The 20691-nt window shown below is 39.2% G+C and overlaps 2 protein-coding genes across 17 annotated transcripts in view; one reads left to right on the forward strand and one right to left on the reverse strand.

Moving 5' to 3' along the window:
- The window catches only part of WASF1 (WASP family member 1), an 86747-nt gene extending 75074 nt beyond the window's left edge, over nucleotides 1-11673 (reverse strand). For 5 of the 15 annotated variants that reach the window (XM_055114047.2, XM_024929052.4, XM_055114048.2 and 2 more), the window contains exons 1-2: nucleotides 1436-2008; nucleotides 595-739 (exon numbers count right to left, since the gene is read on the reverse strand). The gene's annotated coding sequence lies outside the window, so the exon portion shown is untranslated. Of the gene's footprint in view, nucleotides 1-594; nucleotides 740-1435; nucleotides 2114-11299 lie in introns of those variants that run through there. The other 10 variants (XM_055114050.2, XM_024929054.4, XM_008972043.5 and 7 more) reach the window with 8 other exon arrangements.
- The window catches only part of CDC40 (cell division cycle 40), a 53130-nt gene continuing 33285 nt past the window's right edge, over nucleotides 847-20691 (forward strand). Inside the window, exons 1-3 of one of the 2 annotated variants that reach the window (XM_055114040.2) lie at nucleotides 847-1144; nucleotides 2381-2627; nucleotides 14943-15029. In XM_055114040.2, coding sequence (XP_054970015.1) covers nucleotides 2439-2627; nucleotides 14943-15029 — 276 coding nt within the window. In that variant the 5' untranslated portion in view covers nucleotides 847-1144; nucleotides 2381-2438. Of the gene's footprint in view, nucleotides 1145-1998; nucleotides 2178-2380; nucleotides 2628-14942; nucleotides 15030-20691 lie in introns of those variants that run through there. The other variant, XM_008977984.4, reaches the window with a different exon arrangement.

Below are 20691 nucleotides of genomic sequence, written 5' to 3' on the forward strand. Positions count from 1 at the left end.
CTTGTAGATTCAAGTTAAAAAAAAAACACTGGATTCTAAAACAAGTAATTAAATACATGATATTGCAAAGAAAAAAGTGAATAAAAAATAAAATCAGATAAATTAGGGAATGACTGATATGATGGTTAAAATCCTCATCTTAAATATTAAATCCTTCCATTCAATGGAAGGCAACGATTAGTAATGACATATTCTGCTACCGAAAAACAAATACAAAACTTTTCTTATTCAAAACTTCCGAAATTTTATATCAAATACTTCATTCAAATATTCAATATAAACAAAAATGTTTCCTAACAGAAACTTAGAGCATAAAGGATAAACTGTTCCTGAGAGTTCAAATTGAGACTGCATTTCTAATTATGATATAATGCTATGAACAATCAGAAAAATGAATGTTACCTACCATGCAAATTTAAATTTAAGAACATTAGACGGATTGAATAACCAATAAGTCAATTACATCAATTAGTGAACAGAAAAAAGACCTTAGCTAATCGTGAATCTAACACCAAAGAAAAAATTTAAGTCGAATCCACCGCACATCTTATTACATAGAAAAGGAAATGATTAGAGTAAGTCGTATTTAAGTACCTAGTCTAGCTGGGGATCAATTAATTAATCGGTTATAGGGCAGGTCGTGAATGTTGAGATCGGATGTGCTTTCTTTCATCGTTATTCCAGTTCATCATCCGCAAGTGCAAGAGAAGGTGTCAGAGTACCGAAGCTAGGGGGCATGCTGTAGCAAGGGGAAAAGAAAAATGGGAAAGGTGCAATGGATGCTGCATAGTTGAATAATTATCTGGGTGGCACAATGGGCGAGTCCTGCCGACATGAGCGCTGAGTGAGCGGCTCCGTAACTCTGCCCAAGGCAGCCCCCATGAACAGGCACCAGAAGCGACAGCACCGCTTCGCCTCCCCTTCCAACGAAGAAAAGGATGCCCGCACTCGCTTTACCGTTATGTTTTTAGACACCGACTCGCGGAGCAAACACGCAAACGCACGAGCTCGCTTTACCTAGCCTCGCGCACGTAGGGCGAGCAGGGGATTCTCTGTCGCCCGGGGCTACCGCCTCCCCCGGAAAGAGGCACGGGGCGGACCGCGGGCGCGGGTGGGCAGGGAAGCCCGGGCGGTGGCACCTCAGGTGAGACCCGCAGTCTCTCCAGCGAGAGCAGCCCCGGGGCGGTCCCTGCAGCCAAGCCCCAGGCGCGCCCGCCGCCGTCTCCCTCGGCACCCAGCCCCGCTGGCGGGTGGGCGGTGGGCGCTCGGAAAACCCGCGGATGGGGGTGGGGGCCGGGGCGGGGAAGGCGCGCCCATCCATCCCCGTCACCTTTGCGGGCCACACACCACTCGGTCTGCTCCGGCCAGTAAGGAAGAGTTCCTCTCCCAACACCCCCTCCCCGAAAAAAGCAATTCCTCAGGGACTCGCGCTCACCGTGAAATCTTGGGGGCTCACGCCTTACCCCTTCTTCATGCTTCGGCAGCGGTCGCCGGTCCCCCTCGGCTCGCGGGACTCCACCTAGGGCCCCCAGGAGGGTCGGGCTCTGGGGCGGAACCCGCTCAGGGCAGCGGCCCAGGCGCCAGGCCACAGGGAACGCCGCCTGGGGCGCCAACCGGCCGCCGGACCCACCGTGTGCTCGACGCGCGAGTGAACAACACCGCGAGCTGCCGTTCCCCCCGCCCCCTCCCCGCGCGAGACGCTCCACAACCGGGCGCAGGGACCCGCGCCAGAAGCAGGGGGGACCGCGAGACTCTTTCCGCCTATGGTCCCATCCTTGCCCCCCGCCCCAGGAGCTATTCCTGGCCAGTCAGAGGTCTCAAAACTTCAGATTCTCACTTTCCTCTTCAGCCTCCAGTGCCCAGGTGCAGCCGAGGTGGGAAACCCAGCCTCCGCCCACTCCCTCATTAGTGGGGCCGAAGCTCGCTCTTCCCCCCTTTCCTGAGGTTCTGTGGTATTGCCCAATCCTCAGTTTGGGGGAGGGGGACGAAGAGAACACTGCTTGGCGAGGGAATGAGGGAAGATGATAGCCAATTGAATGGAACATCCATTCGGGGGCGGGGTCAAAGAGGGACACGCCCCCGTTCCGCCCCCTCGTACCAAACTACACTTCCCATTGTGCCCTCTCGCGCTTCCTGCCGCGCTGCACGCTGGGAGTGCAGGACCGCGAGGCCTCAAGGTATTTTGGAACTCGTATTCTTTAGTCAACTAGGTCCTAAAAGTTATAAACTATTATAATTCTCCCTTTTTCCCTAGATAAACTTTTTTAAGCTCTCAGCTCGACAGTAGTTATTCTAATAATAATTAGCTTATTGTTTCAAAATGTAAGACATTATTTCTTAGCAAAGAAAGTTAATGATGTGTTCCATTGCAATCTGTCAGGACCTGGGAGCCTCTTCTTCCGCCCTGGCAGGGTCTCCGCAGAAGATTTGTTGCCGTCATGTCGGCTGCGATTGCAGCTCTGGCCGCTTCCTATGGTTCGGGTTCAGGGTCCGAATCGGACTCGGACAGTGAGAGCAGTCGGTGTCCGCTGCCAGCCGCCGACTCCCTCATGCACTTGACTAAATCGCCTTCATCAAAGCCGTCTCTAGCAGTGGCAGTGGACTCGGCTCCGGAGGTGGCAGTTAAGGTAAGCACTTTTGCTACTAATGCAGTGTGGGAATTGTTGGCTTCAGCTCCAGAACTGCCAGCCGCTTGTTAGGTACCGGGTTACCTCTTTCTCAGTGCTCAGAGATAAGTTGCTAACGTTTGAATTTCTTCTCCTTCCCACATGCATCCTCGGGAGAGGCAGAATTGGAAGTTCGGAATAGCCCTCCGATGCTCTCTGCCCTTGCCTCCCGCCATCAGAAAGCAAGTGGAAGGAGGGGATGAAATTTGAATTTGTGGATTAGGGACATAGCCTGGAAAGTGCAGGTGTAATCTCGGAACATAAGTGAAATTAGATCAGGACTTCCCAAACTAGAGTATTGTGTGAGCAGTGGCCTCGATTTGTCTTATTTTTGAAGAACTAGGTTCTAATCCTGACACCACCACTTATGTGAACTTGGACAAGTTATGCAGCCTCCTCTCTTTCCTCACCTGTACAGTGGAGATCATTTTCAAAACATCTGTCTACATGAAAAGATGAGTGTGAAAATTGAGTGAAATTACACAAATAAAGCATATAGCACAGAGCCAACTAGTGAGAGTGCAGTAAATGTTTTATGATTGTGTGTGTTAATACAGTGAGAAAAAGGCCTTGGATTTGAGAAACAGCTGCATGATCTCAATGGAGGAAGCTGATTAATAAGGCAAGAGTTTCCAGGCAGAGGTGACAGGCAAGCCTGAGAACGCAAAGAGCCTAGTGGGTTTGAAGAACTGAGGAAAAGCTGATGTGTCTAGAGCCTGATGAGAGCATCTACCAATTGGTAGTGTAGGCCCAGTAGAGCCCGAGGTAGGTGATCAGCTCAAGATGTGAAGAGGGGAGGCGGTGTCCAAAAATTCCTTTGTATCATGTCCCCAAGTCTAGTTTAATGACTTAAGAAGTGTTTTACAGGTTTTTAACAAGCTGTATGTGAATTTTACTTTTTAAAAATGGACATCTGTCATGAAAGAATGCTTAGAATCCTCCTAACTTCCTATCAAAACAAAACTTTCCAAACTTAAGCCCCTCCAGTAACCTCCTGAGTCTTCTCCTTTCACAGCTCAGCTTTTTGGAGCTCTCTTTTTGTCTTCGTCTCATTTTCTCCTCAACCCAATGCAGTCTGGCCCTATCCTCTTGGGAAACTACTGTCTGTGAGTGATGTCCCAGGTCTTCCAGTTGTCAAGTTCAGCCATCTGACTTAAATGTCTGCATCAAATGACACTGTTCATTAGTTCCTCTTTCTTGAAACTTTCTCTCCGTTTCACTTCCATGGGGCTCTACTCAGCATTCTGTTCCAATTATTTTACTCTCCCTTTTCAATACTGGTGTTTCCCAGGACTCTGCTCTTAGTCCTCTTTGCATTCCACATATTCTCCCATACCTTCAACCTCAGGCTGTGCTGCTTCTAGCTCAAGGTGAACACCGTGAAATGGTTAGCACAGGCTCTGGAATTAAGACTGTAATTCAAATCCTGCTTCCAGCACTTACCCACCTGGGGACCTTGGATAAGTTACTTAAATGCTCTGTACCTAATTTTTGCTGATCTGTAAAGTAGGAATAACAGTAGTACCTATCTAACAGAATTATAATTGTCATAAAAGATGTAAAGCCCTTTTAACAGTGCCACACACAATGAACACTAATTAAATGCTTGCTATCCTTTTATTTCCAGTTCTATCCTCCTTGCTAGCTTACGAACTTGAGAGGTATATAAAAATCTCCCACTGTAATTGTACATTTGTCTTTTGCAGGTTGGCGCTCAGCCACCTCCAATTCAGTGTGTCGAAAAATTATTTTCTTTCCCTCAAAATCCACTTCTGTTTTTCCTATTTTGATCTGTCATCCCACAATCCACCCACTAGTTCAAGCTGAGAACAAAGGAGGTATCCTTTTCTCTTCCTTCTTCCTCAGCCCCTGAAGCTAGTCATTCAATTGATTCTAACATTGCTGTTTCATTAATTTCTCTCATATCAACTCCTTCCTTGCTATTTTCACTGGTGCAGGCTTCATATCTTCCTTATTTCTCCCAGGAGTTATTCTTTTCTTTCTCTTTCAGCCTCTTTGGGTAGTGGGTTCTGTCCACTTTAACTCAATGATATTCATCAAATCTCTCTCTTCTGCTGCCACTGTTTAGTTCAGATTCTCATCATTTCTCTTCAGACAGTTGTAGCCTTCTAACTGATCTTTCTACTTCTTCCTTTCTTGTCTCCCAGTTTTATACCCCATTCTTTTCTCCACAGTGCACTTAGAATGATCTTTGTAAATTCCACTTACATCGTATCACTTCCCTGCCCAAAGACACCATGTTGTCCAATGGGTGATTTCTAAGTTTTTTTGGTAGCATGTGAGTCCTGCTATTCTCCCATGCTGAACTCTTTACAAAGCCCCGAAAGCCGAATTTTCTTTCTTCCTCTGAAGATTTTGCCCACGCTAGTCTTTCTGCCTGGAAATCCCTTGCCTAGTGCCTCCTTCCCCCACTCCAAACACTGTGGTCCTTCAGTCTCAGTGTATATGTTTCCTCCTATTTTACCTTAGCCCCTTTATCATATCTTAACTATAGCACTTAGCACATTGCTGTGACTTGTTCATCTTTTTCTTTCCTCTGGACTGTGAGACCCTGGGGTCCAGAGACTCTTGTATCCATTCGTTTGTGTCTCCAGTGCCTAGTACACAAGATTAGGGAAGTATATTTGGTAAGAGAATGGAATGAAAAAGAAAGTCTTGTAAAAGTATGCACATTAAGAATCAGAATTTTAGAGCTGGACATGCAGTGGCAGGGATGGGGGTGTTTGTCTAGAGCTCACTTAGTGCAATCACGAATAAATAAGGGAACCCAGGAGGAAAGGTTGCGTAAGGTACCAGAAGTCCATTAGAGGTAGAGCTGGGGCTAGTCCACCCAGTGGTCTGGGTTCTATGAGAGAGTAGAGGGCATTGCTCATTGTTGGTTTATGAACCAACACTTGTTTATATGAAGGGAAAACAAACTTACACATAGTAAATATAATGATTGCAAATGATTGGAAAATTGGAAAATGACCAAGGGAGATGTGAAGCATGCAAATATATTCATCTGTAGTTGACTAATTGTATTATGATTAATAGCAAGCATTTTGGCAGAGAATACATTTTTGCAGCGTTTTTAATCTATGTTTTTTCTGAGCTGTTTCCTGCAGTTGAGTATCTTTTAATATGTTATTGGTGATTTAATTTTTTTTTCTTTGGAAGCAACTATTGGGTTGTCATTTCCTTTTGATTTTTAGAAGACCTTTACATATTCTGGATACTATCCTTTGTCAATTGTGTGTGTTGCAAATTTTTTTTCTTTTGTGACTTGTCTTCTCACTTTTCCCTGTTGTTTACAAACAATTATTTATGTAGTCTGTGCTTGTCAAATTATTCCTTTATGTATCGGGTTCCTGTTGCTTGTTTGAGAAATCCTTAACTCATAGTCATGAAAATATTCTCTTGTATTATCTCTTGAAAGCTTTTCACATTTAAGTCATTAATCCATATGAAATTAACTTTTGTCTATAGTGCGAACATTCTTAATAATATGGCTTGATAGGTGATAGGGCAGTTCCCTTGCCCTTTTTTGTTGTTTAAGAATGTTTTGGCTGGCTCTTCTTGGCCCTGTAATTCTATATACAGTTTAGAATTAAGTTGGAAAGTTCTGCTAATACCCAGTTGGGATTTTGTTTGGAAGTACATTGAGTCATAGGTCAACTTGGAGATAATGTTATGTCCGTTCATTTGTTTAGGCCTTTTTTTAGTTTAGTTTTTTTTTTTTCTTCCAAAGTTTGTAATTGTCTCCATATCAAAATCTTGTACAGTTTTATTGGAGGTATTTCTCGGTGGATCTTATTTTTAGGCTGTTAATAAACAGTATTGTATTTTTCATTTATTTAACTTTCTAACTTAACTACTATGTAAGTACTTTCTACTACTTACATAGCCATATCAGCTGCAAATATGACAGTATTTTTTCTTTCTTTTAATCATTATTTCTTTTATTTATTGTTCTTGCCTTGCCATGCTTACTACCGCCTCCAGGAAGATCTAAAATAAAAATAAAAAGGATGTACCAGGCAAATTTTAACCAAGAAAAAGCTAGCACTGTTTGTGTTAACATCAATAAAAATAGACTTTAAAGCAGAAAGCATTACTGGAGACAAAAGAGTCACTTCATCATGATAGAAGGTTCAGTTCACAAAGAGATATAAAACAATATAAGCTCAAAATATTTCAGCAAAAATTGACAGAACTACAAAGAGAAATGGACAAATATACAATTACAGTGAGAGATTTTTATATCTCTCAATAATTGATAGAACAAGTAAAAAATATCAGTAATGATACAGAATATGTGAACAACAAAATAAGTAAACTGCATCTAAAGGTCTTAGGGAATATGGCACTTAGCAACACAGAATGTTGTTTTCAGGCACTGGAAACATTTTGAAACATTGAAACGTAATGAAACATTTTTTAAGTGACCGTGTGCTAGACCAGGGATTGGCAAACTTCAGTAAAGGGCCAGACAGTAAATATTTCAGGCTGTGCTGGCCCCATGTAGTTTCTGTCACTTCTTTCTTTCTCTCTTTCACCCTTTCTTTTTCTTCATCTTTTTTTCTTAACCCTTTAAAAATACAAATACCATCCTTAGCTTGTTGGTACAAAAAAGCAGACCGTGGCCTGGATTTGGCCCATACACTGTAGTTAGCCACCCCTGAACTGGAACATAAAATTAGTCTCAACAGATTTAAAATCTTGTTACCGTATTCTCTGGCCACAGTGCACCTACGCTAGAAACTAACCACAAAAAGATAGCTATAAAATTTCCGTATTTGAAAATTGTGAAATTGCAGTTCTAAGCAACTATACATCGGAACATGTGAGGTGCAGCCATGGCAATTTTTTTAAAAGTATAGTCATAAACACATATCACAGAAAAAAAGAAAGGCAGAAAGTTAGTATGCTAGGCATCCATTCTTTTGGATTTTTAAAATCATTACATTATCTCCCTGTGCTTGTTTTAAGTCATGCAGTCAGTTTCTATTCTTTAAGTGGTTACCCCTAGAAAGCACAGCACATTCGATCAGTACTTTCACCTTCTACTGAGCAATGCGAGAACCTTAGAACCCTTGAATTTTATTCACATCCCCTGTACTCCTACTTTAGCTGTTGTTGTCTGGTATAATACATGCACTTACATATACACACACATCCTCCACAAGATGATGGTGAATGATGATGATTCTTACATCTCATATGCAAGATACCACTTTCTGCCTGTAGCACATTCTTTACAATGTCCTTTAGTGAGGATTGACTGGTGGCAAATGCTTTCAGTTTTAGTTTGTCTTTTAAAAAGTTTTGGCTGGGCGAGGTGGGTAGATCGCCTGAGCCCAGGAGTTCCAGACCAGCCTGGGCAACATGGAGAGACCCTGTCTCTAGAAAAAATACAAAAATTAGCTGGGTGTGTTGGCGTGTGCTTCCCAGCTACTTGGGAGGCTAAGGTAGGGGGATCGCTGGAGCCAAAGAGGCAGAGGTTGCAGTGAGCCAGAATCACGCCACTGCACTCCAGCCTGGGAGACAGAGTGAGACCCTGTCTCATAAATAAATAAATACATAAATAAAATGCTTTCATTTAACTGTATTTCTCGAAGGATATTTTCACTGGGTCGTTTCCTTAGCTGGCAGTTTTCTCTCAGCACTTTTAAGATATTCTACTGTCTTCTGATTTTCATTGTTACTGATAAATCAGCTGTTGGTGTAGCTGTTTCCCTTTGAAAGTGATTTTCTTTTTTCTTTTGACACCTTTTAAGACCCGCACCCCATTTTTTTGAGATATGGTTTCATTCTTTAGTTTTATTATAGGATACACATGTGTAGATTTCTTTTTATTTTTTCTGTTCAGAATTTGTTGGATTTCTTTAATTGTGGATCAATTGGTTTGGAATGTGGACCTTTGGACATTTCTTAGCAGTTGTCAGTTCTTATCACTTCACATATTATTTTAGTCCCATTCTCTCTTCTCTTCTGGAACGCCAATTACACATATTTGTGTTCTCCAGTATATGTATGACAATGAGTATTTTCTGGATAACATTTTTTTTTTTCTTTGAGACGGAGTCTCGCTGTCTCCCAGGCTGGAGTTGAGTGGCGCAATCTCCGCTCACTGCAAGCTCCGCCTCCTGGGCTTACACCATTTTCCTGCCTCAGCCTCCCTAGTAGCTGGGACTACAGGCACCCGCCACCACGCCTGGCTAATTTTTTGTATTTTTAGTAGAGACAGGGTTTCACCATGTTAGCCAATAAAAATTTTTGAATGCAACATTGTAAGGTTTTGCACTTTAGAAATCATGCAATGGACCCTATTGGATTGCAAGAGTTGGTTATTAAGTGACTTTAAGGTTACAAAAACAAAAGCAGATCTGGCTTTCTCTCATTTCAACCAGTGACTATGTTACTTCCCCCGAATGTATTCTTTGCCTTAGCATAGCCAACTAAAGTAAAATAAAAATTCTGCCTCTAATTTTGAGGCATATTTTTCAGTTTTTTCATGTGTGGTATTTCTTGTATTTGTGAGCTATTCAAATGGACGACCTTTTCCCTCTGCAATCTGTTAAGGGCCAAACTCAGAGGATATCTTTATCTGAAGTTCTGTTCTTTTATATCATTCACCTAAATTCTTCTATTAGGAAGTTTAGTCATTTCTGTTTTCTGGGAGGAAAAAAAACTATGCCATAAATTGATAAGTAACTTATAATAATAATATTTGTGATCCGCTTTACAGTTTACATGGTGTTTTTATGTCTCTTTTCTTATTTGGGCACAGGAAGAAATGTGGAAAAGACTGAAAAGTGAATATTACCCAGTTTTATTCTCAAATTACTTTGAATCAACAAAAAGATAAACTATTTAAACTTATTTGACCCACAGGGTGCCCTTCACTTACTGCATTTTAATTTTTGTGGATAATTGAAACTGAATAGAAATAATTTGTTATTCTGTGGTAATTCCAATTGCATACCTAATTGGTATTGAATGCCTCATGGGTATTAAAACAAGGTTGTGGTATTGTCCAAGTTTTCTAATTAAATTTCTGTAAAATAACAGCCCTTCGTTTTCTTGAGAGTTGTTCAATTTGTTCTATAATTTTAGCAGGAGTCAGAGACTGGGATTTACTTATATTTTTTATTGGCTGCCAGTGTTGCTTATATAAACAGTAATTTCTTAAATTGTACTTTGCATTTAAAAATTGATGTGTCATGATACTCTTCAAAATAATTTCAATTTGGAATATTTTAAATACCCTTAATTGGAAAGATCTCATATCCCATATTATAAAGTGGTTCTAGCAACTATACACTATAAAATCCTTTGGGAAGATATGAATGTGGCTAAGCCTCATGTTATTTTAAGCAGTTTGTCACTATGGGTTGAATATTAAGCGGGAAAAGCATTTAATTTAGCTTTTATGCAGTTTAAGCAATTTGTATGTAACCTGTTAACTTTATAGTACTGAGTTTGCTATTGGGCCATGTGCAAGATAGTATCTTTCATCAGTAAAGATTCTAGTGTTCATTCTAGGGTGATATAGATAATATATGTCATCTTTTCAGTGGCCTAGCATTTGAAACCCCTTTCTTAAGGGTCTTAATTTGAAGAACATCCCTGTTCATCACCCATCTTCAGAAGCTGAAAACCCAGATTATTCTAATTCAGCTCCCTTTCAGCTGAGGCTCAGGACTGTTGGGTGGGTGTATCTGTTGGGCTCAGCCAAACAGATGCACCAACCTAAGCTTTCTAATCTGAAATTTATCCACAAAGAAGCCAGAAAGGAGGACTTAAACTGGCAATGATGGTCAATGTTTTCTAGTTTCTCAGGCCAGCAGTTTCAATAGCAGCATCCAGTGGTAGCCATAGCAGTTTAGTAGTGGTATTCAGTCATGGTAAACAATTATCCTCACTGGATGGGTTCTGTGATGATTAATTTTGAATTGTGATTTCATCTATTAAGCGTATACTGACCCTTTATTTCTGCCTACTTGTCAAAGCTGATTCTCCACACTTCCTGGTAATTCTAAGAGAAACTCATAAGGATTTTATAATGCTGAATCAGCCTGCTGCTTGCAACTAAGAACCCTGACTGATACACCTAGTTACTCTGCCAGTGATTTTTTAATTTGTCACTAGTTAGATCTCTTTAACATTGTTCATTGTGGTTACTTTGAGCTCTTCCCCTTCCCATTTATTCTATTAGTAGCTTGGGTTAAGTGACTTAATCCTGCTAACACTTAACCTCACAGATTATATGAAATAGTGTGTCTGCTCTGGTGCTAGCATATTAGTGTTGTTAAATTCTTTTTTTTCATATTATTTAGCCTCTTCTAGAGAGCTGTAAACTTATTTATATATTATATAGTCTATTGTCTGTCTCCTCCACTAGAATATAAACTCCATAAGGGCAGGTATCTTTGTCTATTTCTGTGGGCCCAGGACAGTGCCTGGCACATAGTAGGCACACAATCAAAATCTGTTGAATGAATATATGAGTCTGGAGCTCCATGCTTGCTTTATAAATTTGCCTGTACCCTGACTACACCAAGAAAATAAAAGGATCAATTATGATTCCTAACATCTCCAAACATCTGTCATCTATCACCCATTCTTACCTTTGTCATCTCTATTTCATCCCAAAGAGAGCGCTCCTCTTTTCAGAGGCTAATCTTCCAACTGTGTCCTGAATTTTATTCCCTCCTACCTCTTCTAGGGCAACTGTACCTTTATCTGGTCCTTTTTGTCATGTGTCTCTCCCTGCCATCACCTGCCTTCTAGCCTACGATTGACCACATCTTTGACTTAGTCTCTTCTTAAGGAAGAAGAAAAACTTGACCCTGAAAATCCTTCAACCTGACACCCCATCTGTTCTGTTTTTTACCACCAAATATTTTCAGTACAGATTTATATGGTGGTGTTTTTCTAGATCCTCATTTACACCTCTGCCTCTTGCAGCTGGCTTTCCATAGTCCTTACTAACAAAGTCACTCTCACAAAGGCTTTTTGTGACATAATTGCCAAATCCAATGATTGTTGGTCAGCCTTATCCTACTTAATTTCTCTACAGATTTGGCTTTTCTGTCTTCAATTTAATTTAACAAATATTTATTGAATATGTGCTGAATGCCCTGCGTTCTACTGGGCAGTGAGGATATATGATGTACATAAAAGCCATGTGCAACAAATAATATATCACAAGTACTATCAAATAGAGTACAGCATTTTTTTAGGACCACAAACAAAAACCCAACAGTTTTCCTGAGGCAGGAGGAGGGAAGGTATCAGGAAAAATAAGAAGGCGACATAAAATAATAAAGGCATTGCCTAAGGTACAAGGCGGTAACATTGCCTACAGCACAGAAAGCATCAAAGTGCTTGCTATTTTTAAAAATCAGCAATTAGTCTAATATGACAAAAGTGAGGGTGTATTAAAGCAGATAAGGAAGTATTACAATAGGCCAGGCAAGATATAATAAAGCCCTAACTAGGCCATTGTAGCTGGGATGCAAAGAGAGGAGGGTAGAAGTGAGATTACTGGAGAAGTATTCAGAGGTAGAATCAGCAAGACTATGCCTGATTTTTTAGTGAAGATGGAGTCATGGGGGAATGGTAAGTTCTATTTTGGACACAGCATAGTGTTTGATGCTGTGGGACATTCATATAATGAAATTTAGTAGGCAGTTGGATATGTGGATCCAACTACCACGTTGGTGGTCACATAGTTGAGAACACCTGGGGTGGCCTGGTTGTAGTAGGACACCTGCAGGGTGGGAAGCCAAGCTCAGGGGGACCGAGCTAGGGGAGGGTCCTGGGAAGGGGTGGGAGCCCAGTGGGCACGAGGCTGGTGGTGAGTCAGCCTTGCTGGCCTTCTGGGAGGGCAGAATATTCAACCCAACTCCCCAGGGTCTTAGATTACACAGTTGCCTGGCATGACCTCCTCCGGCTGATCTCCCCCAACCCTTCCTCGGGCGCTGACAACCCTGGCTTCCCATACCACACACCACATTGTCATCGTTAGGTGTGATTAAGGCTGCAGATAAAAATGGGGGGTGGTAATTGAAGTCATGAAAAGGATAAGATAGGGTAAAGATATGGGCAGGTTAGAGAGGAGAGAAGCTCAAGGGACCTGATAGGCTCTGAATCTTTAAGAAGTAGAGAAACTAAGTTGCCTGTTTTGATACAGGGGCCGTGGTAAAGTCTTTCTAGAGTGGTCAAATTTTGGAACAGTGAATGTGGGCTTATGGTATTATTTTTCTTGTCGGTTTTTTAGTCTTTGGTCATCAGTTGGTCTAACTCTACCAGATCTTCACTTGTCTGTGGCATTGCTGCTTCTCCAACATCAATATCAGCTTCATGAAATCCCACCTATTTTGCAGAATGTCTGATGTTACTTTGCATTATCTTTGCATTGTGTTAGGGGATATATCCTGCTGTGAACAAGAGGCCAGCAGATTAAAGATGGTGATATGATAGGGATAGTTCAAGGGTTTGGTTATACATTTGTGTGTGCAAAATCCGCCTTGTGTAGTTTACATTTTAGTGGAGAGAGAGAGAGATAATATATATATCCACTGAGGATAAATGTAATGGAGGAAAATAAAGCAAGATAAGGGGGAAGCAGAAAAACTGAGCAGAGACTTAAAAAGAGAGATAACAATCATGTGGATATCCACAGGAAAAACATTTCATTCCAAAAGGAAATAACGGTAAGTATAGAGACCCCGAGGCAGGATTGTTCCTTGGCCTATTCTAGGAATAGCAAATGAGTCAGTGAGGCTGGGGTAAAGTGAGCACAGGCATAGTGCTAGATGAAGACAGAAGTTGGTAGGGGCAGGGGGCTGATCATGGAGGGGAAATTCTCAACCAGTTAGACTCAACTCCGTCATTTTATGACAGCAATGTTATAATACTGACTTTATTGAAATACAATTTGTAGATGATATATAATTTCTTTACAATTTTTAAAATAGAACATGAGTGCACTATTTTACTTACCTTTACTTACTTAAGTAAGGAAAGGTACTTACAATCAAATATGTTTTTAATAGTGAATGTTCAGACAGAGCAATACAGGAAAACAAAAATGCCCTGTAAAACTACTCTAGGGAACCTGCCTACTTCCTGAGAACCAGTGGTTGTCAGGCCTTTGTTAGGCTTTTACTCTGACTGGGGAGGTTACTGGGGGGTTTAGAGCATAGGAGTAGCATAACCTGACTAATATTTTGAAAGAATCATACTATCTCCTGTGGGAAGTGAGGCTGTAGGTGGTCAGGGACAGAAAACAGGGAGACCAGGTAAGAAGCTACTCCAAAAACCCAGATACAAGATGTTAAGTTGAACCACTGCAATAGAGGATGTCAGAAGTGGTTGAATTCTGGATTTATGTAGAAGGTAGAAGACTTGATGATGGATTGGATACAAACTATAAAATAAAGAGGAATCAAGGAAAACTCCAGATTTTTGCCTGAGCAACTGTAAGGGTGGAATTGTGATTAACTAAGAGAAGGCTGGAAGGATTCATTGTGGGAGGGGAGGCCACGAGTTCCCTTTTGGATATATTAAGTTTGAGATGTCTGTTAGATATCCTGGGAGAAGAGATGTCAAGTTGAAGGTTGGATATACAAGTCTCTAGAAATCAGGGGAGGTCCAGGCTAAAGATACCAATTTGAGAATTATCGTATTTGTAAGTGGTGGAGTTATACAAAAGTTATACTACCAGTGATTCTTCAGTGGAGATGAGATGTTTATTTTCAGTAATCTGGGGAATGAATTTAAGATGTTTGAAATATTAACTGAGATTAAAAGACTTTAGATTTAGAAGATTCAGGCCCTGTCACTTCCTTTTGTTTCCTCTCCAGTACCCAACCAAGTGCAATTTGGTTGCATATCTAATACAGTTTGCTGAGTGAAAAAAGAAATACCTCTCTTGAATTTGGCAGTAGAGGTTCGGGTCTTTTGAGTTAATAACAAAGAAGAGTTGGAATCTCTTAAACTAATTTAAGGCTTTGAGTAATGTTAACTTATTTAGTTTTAAATTTAAAAATTTTAAATTGTTAATAAAGTCAGTATTTCAAAAAGAAAATTTTTTATGTATTTTAACCTCTAACTGTATACATTAATTTTATTAGAATTATTAATCATATGATAAGTTATAACCATAAAATAGATGTTAAAGATGGCTAGTGTGACTTTAATGTGGCTTCTAAAATAAAATAGTCATTTATCAGATCATTAATATTTATTTGGTATTCTTTTTAGGAAGATTTGGAGACTGGAGTTCACCTTGACCCTGCCGTCAAAGAAGTTCAGTATAATCCTACCTATGAGACCATGTTTGCTCCTGAGGTAAGAAAACATATTTAAGGTTCTGACTTTTGCTAAAGAATTTAAATCATAGTAGATAATTAGGTATAGCAGTGAATTTTTAAAAGTTTTATCACATAAGCATACTATTTAAGTTTTTAGAAAATACATGCTTCTTTTTTTTTTTTTTTTTTTTTTTGAGACAGAGTCTCGCTCTGTCGCCCAGGCTGGAGTGCAGTGGCGCAATCTGGGCTCACTGCAAGCTCCGCCTCCTGGGTTCACACCATTCTCCTGCCTCAGCCTCCCGAGTAGCTGGGACTACAGGCGCCCACCACCACGCCTGGCTAATTTTTTTGTATTTTTAGTAGAGACGGGGTTTCACTGTGTTAGCCAGGATGGTCTCGTTCTCCTGACCTCATGATCCGCCCTCCTGGGCCTCCCAAAGTGCTGGGATTACAGGCATGAGCCACTGCGCCCAGCCGAAAATACATCCTTCTATTCTCCAAAAGTTTAGGTAGTGTGCTTTTGTGAAAATACTTTTAAAAATCCACTAGCTGCTTATCTGTCTACATACAGATGTCTGATAACATGGAACTATGTCTTTTGAAAAAGGAAATCTGATTCTTAAATATGAACTTAGTTGACATCTTCCTCTCAGTCTTCATGAGGGAGTATTATAATTAACCATAAAGGAAAATATTGGGGCTTACCAGCATCAATATGTAGTATATTACAAAACATCTAATTACAGATGCCCCTGAAGTGTCATACTGATGCACTGCCAGAAAGTAGTCACAGTGTTTGATGCCTGCTCTGAATAAAACAAAGTACTGGATTTTTTTTTCCGTCTCCTGATGAAAAAAACCAGAAACCGCAAATATTGTTCATTTAAGAAAGTCTTTGAATATTATCCATTTAGGGAAGTTTACAGAAAAGATTAAATTTCTAGATATTTTGCCTTTTAAAATGGAAAAGAATGCTTGATTGATGAAATAGAGATGCCAGAAAATGGTAATTATAAAACCAAGAAATACAGCTTCGGTTGATATCAGAATCTTTAAGAAGCACTTTCAAGATGGAGGTGAGGAGCTATATCTTATGGTATCTTGGGGGAAAATGATGTAACATTTTTCATTTTGTAGCATGAATTAGCCCTTTTGTGACATGTTAGAGTCAGAGCTGTTTCATATAGTACTTTTCCTGCCTAGGTTTCTGTATTCACTTAAAAGATGACCATTGAAGTGTGTAGCACAGCCAGAGATGTCAGTGCTTGTGTTTAGACAGAGCTGCAGCGATTCACTGGGTCTGCACTTAGCAAAAATCTTCCCATGCTCTGACACGACGGCACATTTTAATTTTTATTCCATTGTGTCTTAAATCCTTCTAGCATATCAGACTACTGGTGGTCTCATATCCATTGGCACCATTTTAGCCACCCCACTGAAGAGAGGTTGTGTATTATATGTAAATATATGTTTCATGATTTTTTAAATGAAAAGTACTTTAATAAAATGGAGCCATTGAATTAGGAAAATAAGAAAATTTGGAAGCATTCTGATATGTAACATTCTCATGTCATTTTATTTTCTCTGAAGCCTGCTTTTTTCATGAGTTCTTAAATTTCATGCATAACTAATACATTGCTGTGTAATTAGTTTCCAAACTTTCAAGAAAAATTTAAAAGACCAGTTAAAATTTTTTTGTCATTCTCTTTGTGGGATTTCAGTCCTTTAATGTTCTTTTTCCTCGGGTTGGAGAACCTCACATTAAATGTATAAATTAGTTTATGTGAGGAGCACTACAGTACTTCTTTACAAGGTAAGAAAGGACTGATAGGACTTAAAAGGGAAGCAAAATTATAATTGTTCCTGGTTGCCAAATGAATCCTCTGTAACTTAACAAATTTTGAACTTTTGTCTTCTATGACTAGGATGTGTATCACTTGGCAAAGTCTGGAAAAGTATCACTAGGAACTTCACCAGTTTAAATTTTAAGTTCCTGTATTTTGAGTATCCATTGTTAGAAACAAGATATAATCCCTCTCCTCAAGCTAGTGTTTACCAGAGAGTATGTGCTGTTTGTTGGTTTGGTCAAATGTGTTTTTTTAAAAAGATAGAGACCAGACTATTTCTTATTATGCCTCTAAAGTACTACTCAAGCTTAAGGAAAAATTGCATCTGGTTGTAAATACTTTTAAAAATTCCCTGAAAGAAGTAATGTTTGAATTGGGCAATTCAATCCAGGTCAAGAACATGAGATTTGGAGTTAAGCGGAATACTTATTAGCTCTGTGTAACCTTGGACGTTCTTAGTTTTTTCGTAGGTAAAATGAAGATAATTTTTATCTTATTGAATTATAAAGATAAATCAGATAATGTATGATATAGTTAAAAAATCCTTCCGGCACAGAGTAGGCATTTAACAAATGGTCCCATCATTGTTATTTTTATTAATTATTGGCATTGGTGGCTAGGTAGGCTTTTATGAGGAGAGACTTCAAGAAGAGAACAAACAGCATGAGCCGAATCATAAAAGATCTAAAGAACAGGAATGCCCGAGTCCTTACCAGAAGAAAGAATTGAGAGATAAGACTAGGATGGTACTTTGTATAACATTGCGCAAGGCTTTGGGGGCCAAGGTGAAGAGTTTTATCTTGATTTAATCAATGATAAATAGATTTGTGAGGGTCTTAAATAGGGGAGTAGCATAATCAAAGCTGAATTTTTAAGAAGGTTTGTTTGGTATGAGTTTGCATTATGGAAAAGAACAGGGATATAGATTAGTGAAATAAAGCCACCATTTATTACTGTATGCCAGGTACCATACTGAAGGATTTACATACCTCATCTCCTTCAGTCCTCACTAAAACCCTATGAAGTAAGTACCTGTGTCCTTATTTTATAGCAAGGAAACCAAGTCTTAAGTTATACTGCCAGCAAGTGGCAAATTTAGAGATTTGAGTCCAGATCACTCTTAATTATCTCCCTATAATTGGAAGACCAGTTTGAAGGCCACTGTGGAGTTTGCAGGGTAACCCCTATGCCTTTGACTTTGCTAGTTCTGAACATTTACTCAATTGCTTATTTTATTTTATAAAATGTTGTTTCTCTCTTCTGACCAAGGACTTTTCCCAAATTGTCTAGCTGGTTATACAGATAATTTTTCTCACATAATGGATAGAACTCGAAGACATAGTAGCCATTGTTTTAGTCTAGTAATTTCTTCATTTCACTCAATTCTTTTTAAATCTGCTTAGACAAAAATGTATTAATTACCTTCTATAAACTCATAAAATCCGTAAGTCTCAGGAAGAATTCCAGACTCTTTAAAATAGTAGTACTTCAGAATAGAAAAAATATAAAAGTTAAGAGAAAAAAAAAACACCAGTTACTGTTAAAAATCTGGCTATAAAGGCTGCTATAAATATTAATGTTATGATGCACTTTAGAAATCATATAGCTCAAATCTTCTATTTGTAGATGAGGAAACTGAGACCGAAGATCATAGAACCAGCACTAATGAAATTTTCTCATACTAATATTTTTATGCCTTACTAGATATGACATAATATCCACTAATAAAATTGAATTGTGGGGATCTTCTCTTAATTTGCAGGAAATAATTAACAGACTCTTCTCACCTTAAAATTTGTTTATAAATCTTTTAAACAATAATGACTGCAGTAAATATGAATGAAAAATGTACCAACAATCTAGTATACTATTATATGTTCAGTAATTTGGGTTATTTTTCTTTATGTGAACTTAGAACTATGATTTTATTTAGCCCATTTTTAGTAGTATAAATTGTCTTAATTCCTGCAATGTTATAATATGCTGCTAAAATGCTGACTCACCAATACTCTACCGACTGAAGATTTTTGAGATCCACACCCTTATAGTATCAGATCTCTGAGAGTTATCAACCAGCATCTTCACAAATTAAGAGTGCTTTTCTCCCAACCCTGTAAGTAAACCACTACTTCATTCAGTTGACAGATGTTTAAGAATACTTTTCCCTTGGGAACATCATACATACTTTGGGTGTAGTGATCTGAATTAGTACTTACATACTTTTTAATAAATTAATTTTTTAATTAACAAAAATTGTATATATTTACAATGTACAATGTGTTTTTTTAATATGTATACATTGTAGAATGGCTAAATCAAGCTAATTAACATATGCATTACTTCATGTACTGATCATTTTTTGTGGTGAGAACACTTAAAATCTACTTTTAGTGGTTTTCAAGAATACATTGTTATTAACTGTAGTCACCATGTTGTACAATAGATCTTTTGAACTTATTCCTCCTAACTGAAATTGTACATCCTTTGACCAACATCACCCAAAACCCCTCCATTCCATTCCATCCCCACCCACCCACCCAGCTCCTGCTAACCATTCACTCTCTGCTTCTATGAGGTCAACTTTTTGAATCCCACATGTGGGATCATGTGATACTTGTCCCAGCACCTGGCTTATTCCACTTAACATAATGCCCTCCAGGTTAATCTATGCTGTCAGAAATGACAAGATTTCCTTCTTTTTCAAGGCAGAATAGTAGGCCGTTGTGCAGACATACCACATTTTCTTTATGCATTCAAACATTGACAGCCATTTAGGTTGATTCATGGGAATACAGATATCTCTGACATGCTGATGTCATTTCCTTTGGACACATACCCACTTGTAAAATTGCTGGGGTTATATGGTAGTTCTATTTTTAATTTTTTGAGGAGCCTCCATACCATTTTCCATAGTGGCTGCACTAATTTCCATTCCCACCAACAGTGTACAAGTATTCTCTTTTCTCCAGAACATCCTTGCCAACACTTGTTACCCTTTATCGTTTTTATAATAGCTACTCTGACAGGTTAGAGATGATATTGTGATTTTAATTTGCATTTCTCTGGTGATTAGTAATGTTGAGTACTTTCTCAAATACCTGTTGACTTTTTTTTTTTTTTTTTTGAGAGGAGTCTCGCTCTGTCACCCAGGCTAAAGTGCAGTGGTGTGATCTCAGCTCACTACAACCTCTGTCTCCTGAGTTCAAGCGATTGTCCCACCTCAGACTCCTGAGTAGGTGTCTACAGGCACACACCACCATGCCTAGCTAATTTTTTGTATTTTTCATAGAGATAGGGTTTCACAGTGTTGGCTAGGCTGGTCTTGAACCCCTGACCTCAAGTGATCCACCTGCCTTGACCTCCCAAAGTGCTGGGATTACAGGCGTGAGCCACTGCACCTGGCCCCTGTTGGCTATTTATATGTCTTTTGAGGAATGCTGAGAAATTCAAGTCCTTTGCCAATTTTTAATTGAGTTATTTATTTTCTTGCTATTGAGTTGAGTTCCTTGTGTATTTTGGATATTAACCCCTTACCAGATGTATGGTTTGCAAACATTTTCTCACTTAAATGTGTATGTTTTATGTAAGGAGATTGCAATTATAATTTACTATATTGTTCTTCATTATTGTTTGAGCTAAAAATTGTTAAATACGCATATGAACTTGAACATATTATACATTCATATTTATGTTATGTATTTACTTATATCTTGTTATAAATCACGTGAACACAAATTTACTCTTAAACTCAGTTAACTACCAAAACTTGAAGTGTTTGGAAATCAAATTTGTGTGTTTTCCATATGTTCTGTTGTATTTTTTTAATGGTTGTTCCAGAACTAAGCGAGTTGC

This window comes from Pan paniscus, chromosome 5 (assembly GCF_029289425.2).
Source record: "Pan paniscus chromosome 5, NHGRI_mPanPan1-v2.0_pri, whole genome shotgun sequence".
In the NCBI taxonomy this organism is placed as follows: Eukaryota; Metazoa; Chordata; class Mammalia; order Primates; family Hominidae; genus Pan; species Pan paniscus.